The sequence below is a fragment of the Lontra canadensis genome, unplaced genomic scaffold (genome assembly GCF_010015895.1).
Source record: "Lontra canadensis isolate GAN:19392208 unplaced genomic scaffold, GSC_riverotter_1.0 scaffold159, whole genome shotgun sequence".
Lineage (NCBI taxonomy): Eukaryota > Metazoa > Chordata > Mammalia > Carnivora > Mustelidae > Lontra > Lontra canadensis.
The window spans coordinates 1,317,616-1,334,257 of record NW_022631153.1 but is presented as its reverse complement, the minus strand read 5'-3'; the positions used below and the strand labels follow the sequence as shown (position 1 = coordinate 1,334,257).

The 16,642-nt window shown below is 36.2% G+C and overlaps 1 protein-coding gene across 31 annotated transcripts in view; it reads right to left on the bottom strand.

Annotated features, from left to right (window-relative positions):
- PCM1 (pericentriolar material 1) overlaps positions 1 to 16,642 on the bottom strand; it is an 83,024-nt gene that overhangs the window by 5,602 nt on the left and 60,780 nt on the right. For all 31 annotated transcript variants that reach the window (XM_032844911.1, XM_032844914.1, XM_032844909.1 and 28 more), the window contains 10 exons: positions 14,689 to 14,809; positions 12,954 to 13,112; positions 12,566 to 12,699; positions 10,128 to 10,262; positions 7,483 to 7,680; positions 5,791 to 5,853; positions 5,407 to 5,542; positions 4,948 to 5,108; positions 2,405 to 2,480; positions 1,634 to 1,890 (listed from right to left, as the gene is read on the bottom strand). In XM_032844911.1, coding sequence (XP_032700802.1) covers positions 1,634 to 1,890; positions 2,405 to 2,480; positions 4,948 to 5,108; positions 5,407 to 5,542; positions 5,791 to 5,853; positions 7,483 to 7,680; positions 10,128 to 10,262; positions 12,566 to 12,699; positions 12,954 to 13,112; positions 14,689 to 14,809 — 1,440 coding nt within the window. The remainder of the gene's footprint in view (positions 1 to 1,633; positions 1,891 to 2,404; positions 2,481 to 4,947; positions 5,109 to 5,406; positions 5,543 to 5,790; positions 5,854 to 7,482; positions 7,681 to 10,127; positions 10,263 to 12,565; positions 12,700 to 12,953; positions 13,113 to 14,688; positions 14,810 to 16,642) is intronic.

The following is a 16,642-nucleotide window of genomic DNA, read 5'->3' as shown; positions in this document are numbered from 1 at the left end:
TAATGAAGGCAAAGCACTCCATCTCTGGATCTAAACCTTTAAAGTAATCCATGCCAAGGATAAAATGGATTCTTATATACATCAGTAATTCTATCCTATTTGGGTTTTCTTCTGTGTTCAGCTCTATGAATAAAGCAAAGCTGGAGTGCATGGGAAGGGCCATGCACTTGAAGCTGTGGGCCATACTGTCGAACGTTCCATCCCCATTTGCAAAAACAAAGAGCCAGCTTATACAGGTTAAAGGAAGAAACAGTAGTTACACTGAGGCCTAAAACAATTAAAAGAACAACTCTGGTTTCTTGATAATGTTTACAGAACGCATCAGAATGTATCCAGCAGAATAAAGTAAACATTTACATACAGGCTTTCAGTATCAACTCTGTGGAAGCTGAGAAAGATAAGGCATGAATCTAGTGACTTACTTTTGTTATCACTTCAGTGTCTCTCTGAAACCTGAGTTCTTTTATTCTCCTATTTCTCCTTTCTGATTTTTAATAGTATCATTTTACTAATTACCCAAGTGGAAACCTTAGATTTTTCCTCTTCTTTCAACATTTCTCATCCAGCTCTAAGTTAGTACTTGGTTCCTATTGTAAGGGAGCCTCCTAAAGTAGCATCCTTGACAACACTCATCAGTCATCAGATTCATCTTCAAAAACCATGATGTTGGCCATTTGACTTTCTTGCGCAAAGACCTGTCCCCTGCCTAAATTTCAAATTTAAGTCCTTCTATAATCAAACTTTAATTTCAACTGCCTCCTAGAACAACTCTACGCACTCATTAAATTACAGTCAAAATAAGTCTAACAGGTAACTTTCAGAGTTGTAAATGTTAATTTCACTGTTGTCGAAGCCATCAAAACAGGTTTTTGAAATAATTATAGGCTTCCTGAGAAATTAGGAAATCATAATTTTAACTATATCTTTAGTAAGAAAACTGATATTAAAAAAAATATATGAAACACATTCCTTAGACCTCAAACTTTATTATTATAAATTCCTCAATTTTTTTGAACAAGAGAAAGGATATAAAACACAATCCAAGGTCCAAAAATTAACCCACATGCTATAAAGTTATAGCATGAAACAAAAATGTCCAGAGTAAAACAACTTACCTACCTACATCTTAAGTATAGATTTACTACCATATATTTCTGTCAGTTACCATAAGGAAGCTACTGCTGTCAAACTGTAAACTTTCAGGTTTACCAAACCTGATACAGTTTTATCAAACTGTAAACTTTCAGGTTTATCAAATGTTTTTAAAACATTTATGAAATGTTTTAAAATTGTTGAGATGTCAGGCCTGGGTACTGTAAGAGATTAATGATGATTCACGTATCGTGTTCAGATCTGAACCTGAACTCTCTCAATGTTGCTACCTAAAACTCAAAATATGGGTCATAAACTTATAAAAAAGTAGAACAGCTTTTAGATTTTGATATCTGATCATCTTAATTCACTATCACCCTTCTATTCAAGTTTAAACTAAGTATGAGTAAGAAATACCTTTTGGCAGTTTCTAAACCTAAACACAAACACAAATAAACCTCAACACAGTCTGTTTATAGACTGAAAATGTTAACCTAAAAGGAAGAAATATGCATAGAAATGAAACGTAGATGATACATACATAGTCATTCACTAACACCGGAGATTCAGTATCAGGACTTCCAGCCAGAGAGCTCTCAGGAGTTTCCTGAGCAGATTTAACTTCTTTGACTGTAGGCACCAAGGTTTCGATTTCAGTTAAAGGTAAAGGCAAAGGGTTAGGCTGCTTAGATGAATCAATGGTAGTGAGAGTGTCCTGTTGGACAGCGCTATTTAAAGGTTGCTCGTTTTCCAAGATATTGAGGTAACAGGGTTTCACAGGAGTGCTATCGTGGTCATCTGTCATCAGAAGAAAATCTTAATATTAGTGTAATGCAACAGTTATTAAATTTCAGTATTATACCAAAAAGACAGTATGTATGAAGGAGTAATCAAGACATTTAAGACTCAAAAGAAGAGACAACTACAAGTTTTCCTTATCAATGATTCCTAAAATTAGTTGATCAGATTCTGGAGATGTTTTAAAAATTAGATTCCTGAAATCACCCAATTTCTAACGATATTCATGAGTAATACCCAGGAATGGGTATTAAATCCCTCATGTTTGTATCTAAAGATGTTTTCTTTGAAGGTTTTTTCTGTGTGTTTGTCAACTTTTCTTGAGCACCTGTTTGCAGAAAGCAAGCCCTCGTGTTTTCTACAAAGAACTGAGGGAAATAAAAAAGACATACCTCAGGTCCAAAATACCTTCAAACTTACATTAGCTAAGAATTTAATTTTTTTTTCTTAGCTTTTAAAAGTACATTAAGGGCACTTTAAATAATCTTAAAATTGAACACTTTAGATTTCTTGCCTTTACTAGTAGTGGGATCTTGTTCTGATGGGACATTTTTGCTTTCTCCTGATTTTTCAAAGTCATGTTGTAGTACCTAGAAGGAAAAAGTGACGTCTTAATAGCAGGGCCTAAAATATATGGCCATTATATATAGGAGATGGTTAGGAGTTTATGGTGTTCGTCCAACCTGAGAGCTTCATACAAGTGAATTTAAAAATGTCTTCTGAAAATGTTTCAGGAAGGATGCTATAGTTGAAACTTTAAGAGGGTTAAGTAAAATGTTTCATTTTCTTCTTAACCTCAAAATAATAGAGAACTAGAGTATTATGGACTCCACTATTTTAATTTTTTTTTTCCCAAATCAGACTCAATCTTGAATGAAACTAAAAGATACCCATTTATATGTAGGTGTTAAGTGAATGGAAGAACTGACCAGGAGGGGAGAAAGATAAAGCCAAGTGCCTTCAGCAGGAGGAAAGGACAAAATCAGATTCATCTCATGCTTGGAGAAAGGAATACAGTGGTGGGTGAAAAGAGGGCAGTGGTGGTGGTTCTCTGAAGCTGTTAAAAGAAAATTCAAACATCGAGGTTCTTTCCCCCAACTTTAACAGAAAATGGGAGATTATATGTTGGATAAATTGAACTAGTAAGCCTCAGACCCGGGGGCTGCCTAGGGTAAGGGTGGGGTACAGAAAGCACAAATGAGGACAGGATAAAACCTCATGCTGAAAATAGGATTAAGCACCAATCTGTAGAGTGATGGGACCCCCAGCAGCATTCCCACATCTAGCTCCTGAACACAGGCAGCCAAAAAGGTATGACTACATCCTCCCAGGCAGAGAGGAAAGGAAGACCCTTCTTTGGAGAAACACCACCTCAGAGAAAAGACCAATGGGTATTAACATTTGGGATTTTCTGTCAAAAAGCTGTCAACCCAAATGCCCTACAGTGAAGCCCAGAATAACCCCAACCAGCTTCCTGGTGTATCATTTTTTAGTATAAACACCGAAGGTACCACAGACATTTGAAGAAACCTCCAGATGGGTAAGAGAGGATAGCACTTCTTTGAACAGCATGCTATAAAAAAGTAATCAGAAAATAAAAGTATTTAGAAATTAAAAATATGACATTTATATAAGTATTAAAGTCAAAGAAATCTCCCAGGAAGTAAAACAAAAAGAGCAAGGGAACGATAAAAGGGAGAGAGGAGAAAATTAGAAAATCAACACATGAGGGCTAATAATGTCTGATAATATTAATTCCAAGAGGAATGAAAAGAAAAAATGGAGGGGAAGCAATGCAAAAAAAGAAAATTTAATAAAATAAAGGACATGGTTATTGATTGCTTACAGACCCACTGACTATGCAGTACAGGGAATGAAAAAAGACATAAGGTGTATCAGTGTAAAACTTCAGAACTCCAGGGAGTGGGGGCGGGGAGCTCTAGGGTGGGAAAGGAAAAAGAATACGAAGAATCAGAACTGAAAAAGGCATCAGCCTTCTCAACAGAGGCACTGAAAACTGGAAGACAAAGGAGGCACTGAAATGATGTTTCAACATGGAAGAATGTAAGATTTTCTTAGACCCATAATGTCTCAAATGTTTCTTTTATGCACTCTTTCTCAGAGAGGTACTAGAAATGTGCTCTTCCAAAAATGAGGCAAAAGAGGACAAAAGTGGATTCCACAAACAGATGGAATAAAGAATGACAAAGGGAACTCCCAGGCTGCTAGCTAGGGAGCAGGTCTAATGAAGAGCCAAAGCCAGGACGGAGCGGGAAGGATGAAACGACAAACTGGTACATGCAGAAGAGTCCACTGAGACGTTCATACAGCCGTTGCTGGGCAGAACAAAGACTTGGGTGTGGAGTCAAAGAGAATCAGGCAAACAAACAATGGAGACAATTATTAATTTCAAGTGAAAAAAAGTTTAAGAATAAGCAACAAACAGTATTTGCTTAATTCAGCAAGTCGGTAATATTTATGTAGTTTGGTTAGATCTCTGGCTAAATGTAGATTTAAGCAAAAGATACAATTGAATGAGGAGGACAGGATTAATATAATTAAATGAGGAGTCTTAAGTGACCTAAAAGTCTTCATCTACTATAGTAGGAAGTTAAAGGAGAATGTCTAACACATAACTAAATAAATATACACACATACTATTCAGAAATAGAGTTAAATAACGAAAGAAATCATACAAAATGCTGCCTATGGGACAGGATGAGGTGGAGGTAGGAAAGGGAATGATTTTATTATATACTGTTTCCATGTATAACTAGGAAGTAAAGATACATGAAAAATCCAGATCTTCTAGGTAATGTCACAGTTTTTAGGACTTATTACCCCCACCCCCCAAAATTAAAGTGCTTTAAGTATAAGCATTCCTAAATATAAAAATAAACTAGTATTTGACTGAGATTTCAGTAAGGATGTTAAAAAGATTGGTTTATTCATGAAAATGAGAATAGGGAAGCTGTGAATTCTGACATCCTTAAAAAGGATCTGCCTTCAGTAGTTGAAGACGAGTGGGGGAAGGTGTGTTTCTCTGGACTGGAATACCTGATCATCATGTTCCGTTTCTTCTGTAGCTTCGGTGTTAGCCTGAAGTGAAGTCTGGACATCCACAGGCCCCTCTTCAAATTCTTCTATTTCTTCATCCTCATTCTCATCTTCTCCACTTCCATAATTAGTCAAAGCCTGAGTTTCAGCCTTGGACAAGTCTAAATTGATTAATACACAGTTTTTAGGAAATTTCCAGCACTAAATCTTAAGAGTAGCTACCATGTACTACATTCCTGCATTGCCCAAGTCCTTTACATAGGATATTTGAAATCTTCCAAACAGTAAGCAGTGGAACACTGTGGTGCAGAAAGGACAGGGCATCTGGTCAGGGCCACACCAGATCATTCAGAGTTGTTGGACACCTAATTCGACATTCATTATACTCTGCCCAACTGTTTGGATAAATGACCTGTAAAGAGCTAACATATAAACCCAGTACAGAGCCTTTACACTTACTAATGGACACCGGACATTCTTCACTTTCTTCATCTTCCTCTTGATCAGAAACATCCGATCTCACATTTTTGGGACCATCACCACCATACATCTCAGATGTCTGAGTCTGCTTAACTGTTTCAGTTTCATCCTTGTCCTAGCCACAAATACATGTAATGAATTCCTTAAAATGCATTTTAAAAGGTATATACTAAAGCCCATCACAAAAATTAGTCATGATCTAATAAAAAATACAAGAAGTTGTTTTTAAGAGAAAATAAAGTTTTGTTGGAAGAAAGGCCATTTGATGATTAAAGTTTTCTCTCAAACATTAAGTTAAAGCTCTTAAAGTTATTTAATCTTTTGTCCAAAAACATTGCTTTTAGGCACAAATTAGCCACTTACTTTGTCTTCATCATCAATTTCTCCAGCAGGTGAGCCATGATCTCCTTCAAGAATCCTTTTGGCCTATAAGCAAATTAAAACAGAATTTAGGGGTGACCTTTCAGCATTATACTTAGATATTCAGTAACTTTAATATATGCTGTTTTTGACCACAATCCAAAGAGTTGAATGCTTTCTTAGAAATGTACATTCAACTATTTCAATGAAGTCTTTTAAATTAGCCAAACAAAAATCAACACTGCCTACCAGGAATAATGAGCATCTCAGATTTACTAATTCCAGAACAAAAACCTCTGACTCCCTCCCCAAACCCCAGCCTCCTTCACAGCCTTCTCAATCTCAATAAATGGCCCTTCATGTACCAATGCATAAGTCAGACACCAGGAAGCTGTCTGTGCTCTACTTGTATTACTCACATCTGAACTTTAAGAATGCCTCATTGACTCAGTTGTCAAAATGGATCTGCTGGTATGCACTCAGAGCTTAGTCACACCGCTCCCTACCTGCACTACTGCAACAGCCTTCCAACTGGTCTCTGCTTCTATCTCTTCCTTCCTACAATTCCTATGCAACATGATATCTAAACCAGTCTTTTAAATTGCACATGTGATTATGTCCCTCCTCTATTTCAAAGTTTCCCATGGGTTTCCAACATGTTTAGAATAAAATCAAACGGAAGACCCTTAGCTGCCATTGTTAAGGTCACATAATTTGGCTTTACCCACCTAGGTAACCTCATCTACACTCTCACTTCCTGTGAGGTATTCCCGCTACCCCGGCCTTCTACAGGTTCTCCAAATAGCTCAATCCAGCCTCGGTCTTTGAACTTATAGTTCTCGCTGCCTGGAATGTCCTTCCATCTTCTTTATAAACTCCTTGTCTTTCTTGCCCTAGTTTATACTTCACCCACTTAAACAGCCTCACGAGACTGCCTATCTTGAAGTAGTCTTTCCAAGCATTTATTATGGTTTTATCCTGTTTTATTTTCTTCAAGCACTTGGCAGTGACTGAAATGATCTGAAACTTACCTATGTCTGGAGTGAAAACACTAAGAAAAGTGTGAAACAGGTGGCTTGACTTTTTCTACTTTAGATTTCAGGGAGAAGGGTTGCCTCTTTCCATTTTGGGGCCTGACATGCTTTCCTTCTCGTGATTATAGAGTCAAGAGGAGGGAGAGGTCTAAGGAAGAAACCTTCTGGTATCCCTCAAGTTGAGGGGAAAAATCCCATCCAATTTCATATGTGATCAAACTAATTTAATGAGGTATAAGAAGCTACAGAGATATGCAGCCGAAGTCCTACCTTGTAAACAAGCATGAATGCTGGTTGGGGTGACAGATACCCCTGGTAGCTCTGAGCTCTATCAGGGCTGGAATAGCTACTACAGACAGCTGGTCAAGAACTGGATCCCAGTAATCCTCTCTTCTTTGGAGCTTTGAGCGACAATTTTGTAAGACAGCTGATAACTCTTGTCACCAATTCCTGTCTGCATTCCTCATCTTTTAGCCACTGAGGTCACATCTGAGATCCAGTATGTGCCTACCATCTGTACTGATTTAGATAATCTGATTAACTGCTTTTACTTAGAAAATATGTTAGCTGAGGTCAAGTCCGCTTTTAGTTAATAATGATCAAGAACTGTATTTTTATGCTAATTGTAACTACTCCCAAAACCAAAATGAATGTCATTTACCTCTTTGGCGTAAGACTGTATTACTCCAGCTGCTTCTATTTTCCTTTTGCACCTCTGTTTAACAGTTACACTATTATTATCCAAATCCTGCATCAGCTTAAAGAAAGCCAATTCATTAAACAACACTTCAGATATCTCTACAAGAAGATCTTCTCCACAGTCTTTCAGTTTTCTGCCAGCAAATTTTGCCAGTGAATCCTATTACAAAGATAAACCAAGTAATTTTAAGATTAAAATAAATTTCAATTGTGGGTAGAGCAATACAGAGGATTAAGAAGTTTAAATTACAATACTCACCTAGGGAAAAAAAAATTTTATTACTTTTTAATATGGAAAAGGCTAAAATTAATGGCTGAGATTACTACACAGATTACTTTTTTTAAGATTTACTTATTTATTTAGAGAGACAGACAGACATGCAGGAGCAGGGGGAGGGGCAGAGGGAGGAGAGAATCTCAAGCAGACTCCCCACTGAGCAACAAGCCCTACACGAGGTTTGATCTCAGGACCCTGAGACCATGACCTGAGCAGAAACCAAGAGCTGGACATTTAACCGACTGAGCCACCCAGGTGCCCAACATGGTAATATTCTTTAGTGATACTAACCTAAGTAGGAATCATGCTGGTCTCCTCTAAAGAGTATACAAAAGGAAAAGAACGGAACATGTAATCATCAATAGATTTAGTCCCTAATTAATAGAACTGGTGGCCACAAATGAGTAAACCAGGGGATACATATTTACCATAGTAAGAAGCTGAGGTGCCCAGAGAGGAAAATACGAAGTCCTCCCTTTCTCAATGTTAACATCAGAGTACTTTTCAAGTTCCCCTGTTTTATATAAGCCAGGCAGTCATTCTAATTTAAACTTCTTTTTCAGAATCAGTTTAAAAGCAAACTTTAGCTCTATTCAAGTTGAAATAAAGCATCATCAAATGAGTAAATCAGCTATATTCTGGACATTTTTTATAAAACTGCATTTCCTTTTCTTCCTAAAAATAAGGACTACGCCATTTAGAAAACAGGCAAAAAACTATATTCTGTGTCTCCTCCCTCCAAAAAACCATCTCATCTAGCAAAATTGTAGAGAAGTATAAATGTGGCTGCCTTGTAAGAAAACAAAAAGAAAAACAAAAACTCACTGAATAGGTTTCATAGAAAAAAGTAGATTTTAAGTTCTATCTCATGAAAAATTTTCAGTAGTCTGGGCAAGATTTACTGTAAATCAGTCTTTATTCTTTTCTAGGTCCCTTTGTGAAAAAAAAATCAGGTATGGGATAAAAGAAAAGCAGCCAGGTTTTCTTAGGAAAAAAATCTTATTTCCAAATTAATACGTTGGCATCTGTCTCAATCATGTAACAGCAGACAAAACTGAAGAAGGACTGCATGGATCTTGATAAACGAAAATATTTAATTATAAAGGATTTCTCTTTGAGCCTGATTCTGGAATGGAGTTATTTATTTCTGTAGGAATAAACTACTTAAATTTATAAAAACATATTTATCTAAAAATTACCCTAAACATTTTTAAACCGTGTAACAACAGAGATGCCTTATATTCCTTATAGATTATGTGTTAGTACAATTCGGTTAAATAGAGCCATCATGACTTAAAACCTATTACTGAATTTGTACTTTGGCCTTAATAAAACAAAATGGAAAATTATAGTGATGGAAATTTACATTAAGCCTCGTGTTTTAAAAGTTATTGATACAGTGATAATACTTTCTTTAAAACCAATTTAAATACACAGAAAGTAAGGAATAGTTTTATGGGAAATTTTTGTAATAAAGTTGAAAAGAAAAACGTATTTCCTAGTTTGGAGTAATTATACACATCACTGAACTACCTCAATGGGAAAACTTATCTGCGTATTGAACTGGAAAGATGTTTACTCTATGCAGTAAGGTATCCTTACTTAACAAGGGGATTCTCAACCTTAGCACTGCTAACATGCCACCAGATATCAGTACCAGCCGCTTCTGTATGGCGAATGTCCGCAGGCACTGCAGAGCTGCCGCCAGTTTCCAATCACGACCTTAACATTACAGTTACTATCACAGCCTAAGAAGTCTCTATAATCAACAAGTGGGTTCTGGTTTCTAAAATTTCCCACACTGGAAAAAAAATTTTAGAAAATAGCATAGAATACTTCCTGAACAACGACCCTGAAATGTTCTTACTGGATAGGAGGAAAATCAAAACAAAATTTTATTCAAGTTTGGCTAGGCCTTAGATGATTGAGTCAAAGAAAGACACAAGTCCTACTACCTTTTTTTTTTTTTTTTTTAAGCTTTTATTTATTTATTTGAGAGAGACAGAGTGAGCAGGGGGACTGTGAGAAGAAGCAGGCTCCTCACTGAGAAGGGAACCTGATGCGGGGCTGGATCCCAGGACCTTGAGATCATGACCTAAGCTGAAGGCAGACACTTAACCAACAGAGCCACCCAGGTGTCCCATAATATAATTTTGTTTTTAAACCACATAAAGGAATAACCTAAAAAGGTACTGAAATGTCATGCCCAGTGGATACCAGAATGGACATTTATCTGAATAAATTGCATATTGCCAGAAAATGGCAAAAAAGTAAAAATAATCCCAACTGGAGGGTATATATATTGTTGTCATACAAGTATAAACTCTTACCTGTAATATACTTCCCAGTTGTTTATGAAAGAACTTTACAAATTCTTTGCTCTCATCATTTTGCTGGGTGAGAGTCAAAACCATACGTCTTACTGAAGTTAGAAGTTGAGAAGAGCATACTTCATCCATGTGCTCCTGAGAAAAATCCTAGTTGGTTAGGACCCATTGCTTAAGAAATATTAATTCACATGATACTTTTTTTTCTTGCATAGATGCTTCTCAACTGTCAGATATATGTTTAGAAATATCTATTCATAAGAAGAGCCAAACTCCTGCACTACACATGTTAAGGGGTTTGTACATTTTGACCCACCATAGCAGGTAACAGCCAGTAAAAGAAATGGGCTGATTCAATACTTTTCATTCCTTTCTTCCTGTATCTTAAGGAAAACTATTTATGCCCTAGTCTCCATATTGCCTGTCTCCCCATTTGCAGTTCAGTTCATTTCAACCACACTCTTAAAACTCACCTCCCTCATCTTCTACCCGAGCTTTCTCAGCCTCGCTTGGCATTACGGAGACTGCATGGCAAAGGAGCTTCAGCAGCACTCTGGCCTCTACCCACGAGATGCCAATAGCACCCTCTACTCTCCTATGTCCTGAGAGCTAAAACTGTATGCAGACATTGCAAGATGCTTGTAGGGTCAAAATCAAACCCCAGTTGTCCTAACTTTCCAAACAAGCCTTTTTGGGCAAGTCTCTTCTCCTTCATCTTCCTTCAGAAGCACGTGCAAACTACCTAATAATCCAAATCCTGGATCACTTTTGAAGGTGAGTCCATAAAACATCCACATCAAGTACCTCAAGGTTCTCATCCTTCTTCTGCCACTACACTCATTTGGGCAGGTTTTCCAACCTTTATTCAGGTGAGTTCATGTTTTGTTTTTTTTCCTATAGAAATGTGTAAAGTGAGGTGGCTAAACTAGATGATTTCTAAGGTTTCTTAAATTGAAGGAATTAAGATCATTTTTTTAAAAAAATCATGTAACAGAGCAGGCAGTTAGGGGAAAAAAAAAAAAAAAGGACAACCGTCCCTTGTCTTCAAGGGATCAAATACCAGAGAAGAAAGTCAGATACAGGAATAACCAATCACTACATGCTGTGCACTGTCCAACAGATGATAATTCTTAACTCCAGGATCTGTTTCTTATTTATCACCTAAGCACAGTGGCCAGCTCACAGGAGACACTCATTACTTGCTGAATATACAGATATCATAAAAGCAGCACACGCCAGGTCTGTAAGGAGCTATGGTAGTATATAAGAAACAACAACAATTATCTCTGAAGAAAGGATATTTCTGCCAAGCAGAAAAGAGTGAAGGAATTTTATATTTTTGGTAATGACAACTTGTACAAAGGGCTGATACAGGAAAACGCAATGACAGGAACAGGAAATGTTGAGTAACTTGAAGTGAGTGAGTGAGTGAGGGGACCAGATGGAGAGTGGGGAAAGATGAAGGTAGGGAAATGTACCAGGTCCAGCAGTGAAATCTCTTGAAGGAGGGGGGAGTCTGCTTAGTCAGCATTCATTTCATGCCTATTATGACAGGATGTCTAGGCAAAACATGAAGATCTGAATTAAGGTTATGCCTCTGGAGAGAAGGAAAGAAAAGTGACTGCTCTTAAGGGGAAAATCAATTTTTGACTCACTGGTGATAGAAGGTATGAGAGTCAAGAAGTCCAGCTTAGGTGACTGGATATAATGTTGACTTTAATAAAGAAGTTCTATAACTCTACCAAGAAAGTCAAGATTTGAAGTGAAATGAGACATAACAAAATAGTTAAAATCAGATCATTAGTTCTACTCATTTTGCTGGCCTCAAAAACTTTTTGAAATGCTAAGTTTAGTATGTGAATATTTATGAGGGGCTATCAATTAAATTAGACACAAAATGGGAAAAGCAATAAAATTTCCTAACTGTAGAAGACTGTATTCTCTAAGCGTAAAGCTAAATCAGATTTTTTAAACCTTAGAAAGTAATTATACATATTAAATAAATATTGCTAGCCATATACCTAATTTTATCAAAAAAGACATCCTTTAAAGTATTTATTGGATCACTCATGATAAAACAAAAATGTGAAACAAAAAAGGCAACACTTACCTATGCCTAAGATGAAAGCAAGTAACCGCTTGCATAGTTTAAGTCAACTCACCTGAAGGAATGGTTTCAAACTCTCAAATAAATCTACCCATCTATCTACACGAACATATCACATTCTTACAACTTTCAGAAATAGAAATATTCTTCTCTGGGAGGTGAGTACATCCGTTACAAATAACGGGAGATAAATTTACAGAATATCTGATGAAACTGATTGTTTTTACCTTTCTTTTGTTTACCTGTCATTTTCTGAATTTACTACAATGCAATCTTTTTTAAGAATTAAAGAACAAAACACATAAAGTATTTATTTTAAGAAATTATTGCCTACCTTCAAGAAAGGAATGACTTCTTTCATAATGGCTTTAATTTGCCGGTCCAGCTGCTGAGTATCAATTCTAGGGCATGGGACAGTAGAAACTTCACTTACAGGTTGTTGTGAACCATGATTTTCAATAGGAGTTTCTATACATTTTTAAAAGGAAAATGATTCGTTAGCAAAATAAAGCTTGTGACATTACACATACACATTTATTGAGAATTTTAAATATTAAAATCCGATGATTTTACACCAATACAATGGAGCATTTATGTAGTTTTAGCACCCTTAATAACAAAAAGAAAACAGTCATAAAACTATTAAATATCAGATGGGGCTACACATTTTCTTTACATATGGAACTATAGTTTCTGTACTTTTACCCATCAGGAGAACACACCTTCCGAGTTAGTAACCGTACTTGTGGCGGCAGCACCATCCTCATTTTCAAGAATCCTGCAGGTGCATCTCATGTTTGTGCTACTTTCGGCCTCAATCTTCATACGCTCATATTCCCTCATTCTGACTAATGCCTGATCTAAGTGAATCACAGTGTTACCTACATAGGAAATAAACATTTTGAGAATATATAAAAGCAAACTTTATCATGTATTCCTCACAACATATTAGTAAAAAAAAAAAAAAAAAAAAAAGTCTAACTATAGGTAAGGAAAAGGAGATTTAACAAGTTCCAGACTCTAGTTTGGTGATGGCTTACGTTACTCTCTCAGACTGTGAAGTCCATACTGATTGCACTAGTCATCATGTTGCTTCAGGTAAAAATAAATTCCAAGATGTCACCCAAACTCTAATGAAAAGGATCCAACTGAATACAAGGAAATAAGGTAAGAAAGAGGCCAAGAAAGAGATTTCTCAGTTTTTCTTTGTCCATTTCAGACAAAGTTAGTGGAGGATTTTGAGGAAACAATCAGTAAATAAAACGAAACAGAGAGGACTCTAAGCCATTTGGTAGCTCAAGAAAGGGGGAATAAACTAAAGGTGAAAGGAAAATTTTTCTCTAAAATGGGGTGAGATCAGTTCAGACTTGACAAGTATTTTACAAGGAAGGGAGCTAGGCTTGGAGTCCATAATAGGATAAGGCAAAAGGAAAACTTACTGCTTTGGTAAAAAGTGTGTATCTAGTAACAGGGCCAGGCTTAGCCCTTTTCTTTGTAGGCGGGCTTTGGAATTATCTAAATCTTGTTCTCATCATATGAACAAACACTAGAATAATAGGACTTAGATCATTTTATCAACTAAGTGCTCTGGAGATCTGAATGACTGAATCTCGGGTATCTCTTGACAGGCTACAACCAGGAAAATGAATACAGTACCTATACATTTTTCTTTTCCTTACTCTGCTTTCCAAGTCTGGGAATTTGGGTTTTCGTCCTCCCTTTGAGTTATACAATTCTCCAAACTTCTGTTTTATTAATGATGAAAAAAAGTGCAATGCTTCATGCAGATTCAGAGTTACCTGGGTTTCTCATTAAAGATTATCTATGCTAAGAATTTTCAGTTATTGCAAATTAAGTGAATATTGTTACTGAAAATGTGATTGATGGGGCTCTGATATCTCTGAATTTTTCCCATTAACTAGAAATCCTTAAAGGATGACCCTTCCCTTATAGAAAGGAAATCAACATTTCTTCAGCTCCTATTATACATGCTAGAAAATTCTATATATTTTTCAAAGAACATAGAGCAAGTTAAATAAGACTCCCATTTTCTTAGAACGTGCAATCAGAATGATGAGATGATTTACCGAAGGCTAAAGAGTTAACAGGTGATTCTTGACTTTACACTGAGAGACAACTGTTAAGTCCAGAGTCTTTCCACGTCGTGCCTTTTTTGGACTTTTCTTTTCTTTTAAAGATTGTATTTATTTATTTGACAGACAGAGATCACAAGTAGGCAGAGAGGCAGGCAGAGAGAGAGAGAGGTGGAAGCAGGCTCCCTGCTAAGCAGAGAGCCCGTTGCGGGGCTCGATCCCAGGACCCTGGGATCATGACCTGAGCCGAAGGCAGAGGCTTTAACCCACTGAGCCACCCAGGCGCCCCTGGACTTTTGTTTCTTAATGTAATTCAAAGACTGTATTAAAGTCACGTTCTAAGATTATAAAAAATTCTGCTTACCTAGATCATCTGTTGCAAAAGGCTCAAAATTTGAAGATACAGACATGACACTAGCATTATCAGCATCATTTTGCTCACTTATTTTATGTGTTTCTCTCTCAAAGTTCTTCTCAAAAGTTTCCTAGGTTACAGTTTAAAAAAACAAATAAAAATCACTAATATTTCTTTTAAAAATTTTATGATGAATATTAAAAATTAACATAGAAACTAAGTATTTGCATAAAACTATATACTTAAAATTGGGATATAACCAAAGTTATTAAAGGTTGAACAGTCACAGAGAACATCAAAACATTAAGTAAACTTGCAGAACATATGTCATTAACTAGATAAAAATACATAGGGACAGCTACTAATTAAATTGTAACTTGGAAAAGTAAACATTTTATATTATTCTACACCCTCAGGAAAATTTTCTCATCTCTAAAGCCTAACAATTACTAGGAACTTACTATATCTGGTTTTATCAGAAGAAAAACATGACAGCATCATTCATATTTTTTAAATGAACTTTATTGAAATATAAAATTTACATACAACAGTGTACCCATTAAGTGTACAGTTTGATGAGTTATAAAATATATATATATATATACACACGTATGTATATATATACATACATCCATGTAACCATCTTCCCTAAATATAAAGACCATTTCCATAAGCCCATACAAAGGATCCTTTGTATCCCTCTGTAGTCAGTCTCCACTACACCCCACTCATTATATTTCTATTGCCACAAACAGGTTTTGCTGACTCTAGAACTTGAAATATAAATGGAACCATTCAGAATACACTCTTCGGTGTATGGCTTCTTTTCTTTTGCTCAATGGGTTTCTGAAATTAATCCATGTTGTCATATGTTTCAGAAGTTCATTATTTCTGAATGGCTGAATAGTATTTCATTGTAAGGATATACCATATTTTGTTTATCCATTTATCTGCTGATGTTCCAGTTTGAGGCTATCATGACTAAAGATGCTATGAACATTGGAATACAAGTGGTTTTTTGTGGACATATGTTTTCATTTCTCTTGGATGAATACCTAGAAGAAAAATTCCTTGGTCACATGCCAAGTTTAACGTTTTTTAAGAAACGGCCAGACTGCTTTCCAAAGTGGTTGTATACTTTTATAATCCCATAAGAAGTGTGAAAGTTCCAATCACTCTACATTCACACCAACACTTATCATCAATCTTTTTAATTTCAGCCTTTCTAGTATATGTGAGGAAATTTCTCATGTGGTTTTAATGTCCACATTGGCCACCATTTACAGATCTTCTTTCATGTAGTGCCTGTTCAAATCTCTTGCCCGTATCTTACTGAGTTGTTGATCTTAAAAGCAAATTGTCAAAGTTCTTTATGTTAGTATGAATTTGTCTTTTATATAGTCATTATCAGACATGTGTACTAATATTATGTTCTCCTAATGGTGTCTTTTGAAAAGCAGGATTTTATTTTTTTTTTTAAGATTTTATTTATTTATTTGACAGAGAGAGAGAGATCACAAGGAGGAAGAGAGGCAGGCAGAGAGAGAGAGGAGGAAGCAGGCTCCCTGCTGAGCAGAGATCCCAATGCGGGGCTCGATCCCAGGACCCTGAGATCATGACCTGAGCCGAAGGCAGAGGCTTTAACCCACTGAGCCACCCAGGCGCCCCGCAGGATTTTATTCTTAAATCAAGTCTTAATTCATCAGTTTTTTCTTTTATGGTTAAAGCTTTGTGTACCCTAAGAAATCTTTGCTTATGTTAAATCATGGAGATTTTCTTTTAGACATTTTTTAAGTTTTAGCCTTTTCAGTACTTTAATTTCAAAATAATTTTTCTGTATAGTGTGATAAAGGGGAATCTCACATTCTTTTTTTTTTTTTTTAAGATTTTATTTATTTATCTGACAGACAGATCACAAGGAGGCAGAGAGGCAGGCAGAGAGAGAGGGGGAAAGAGAGAGAGA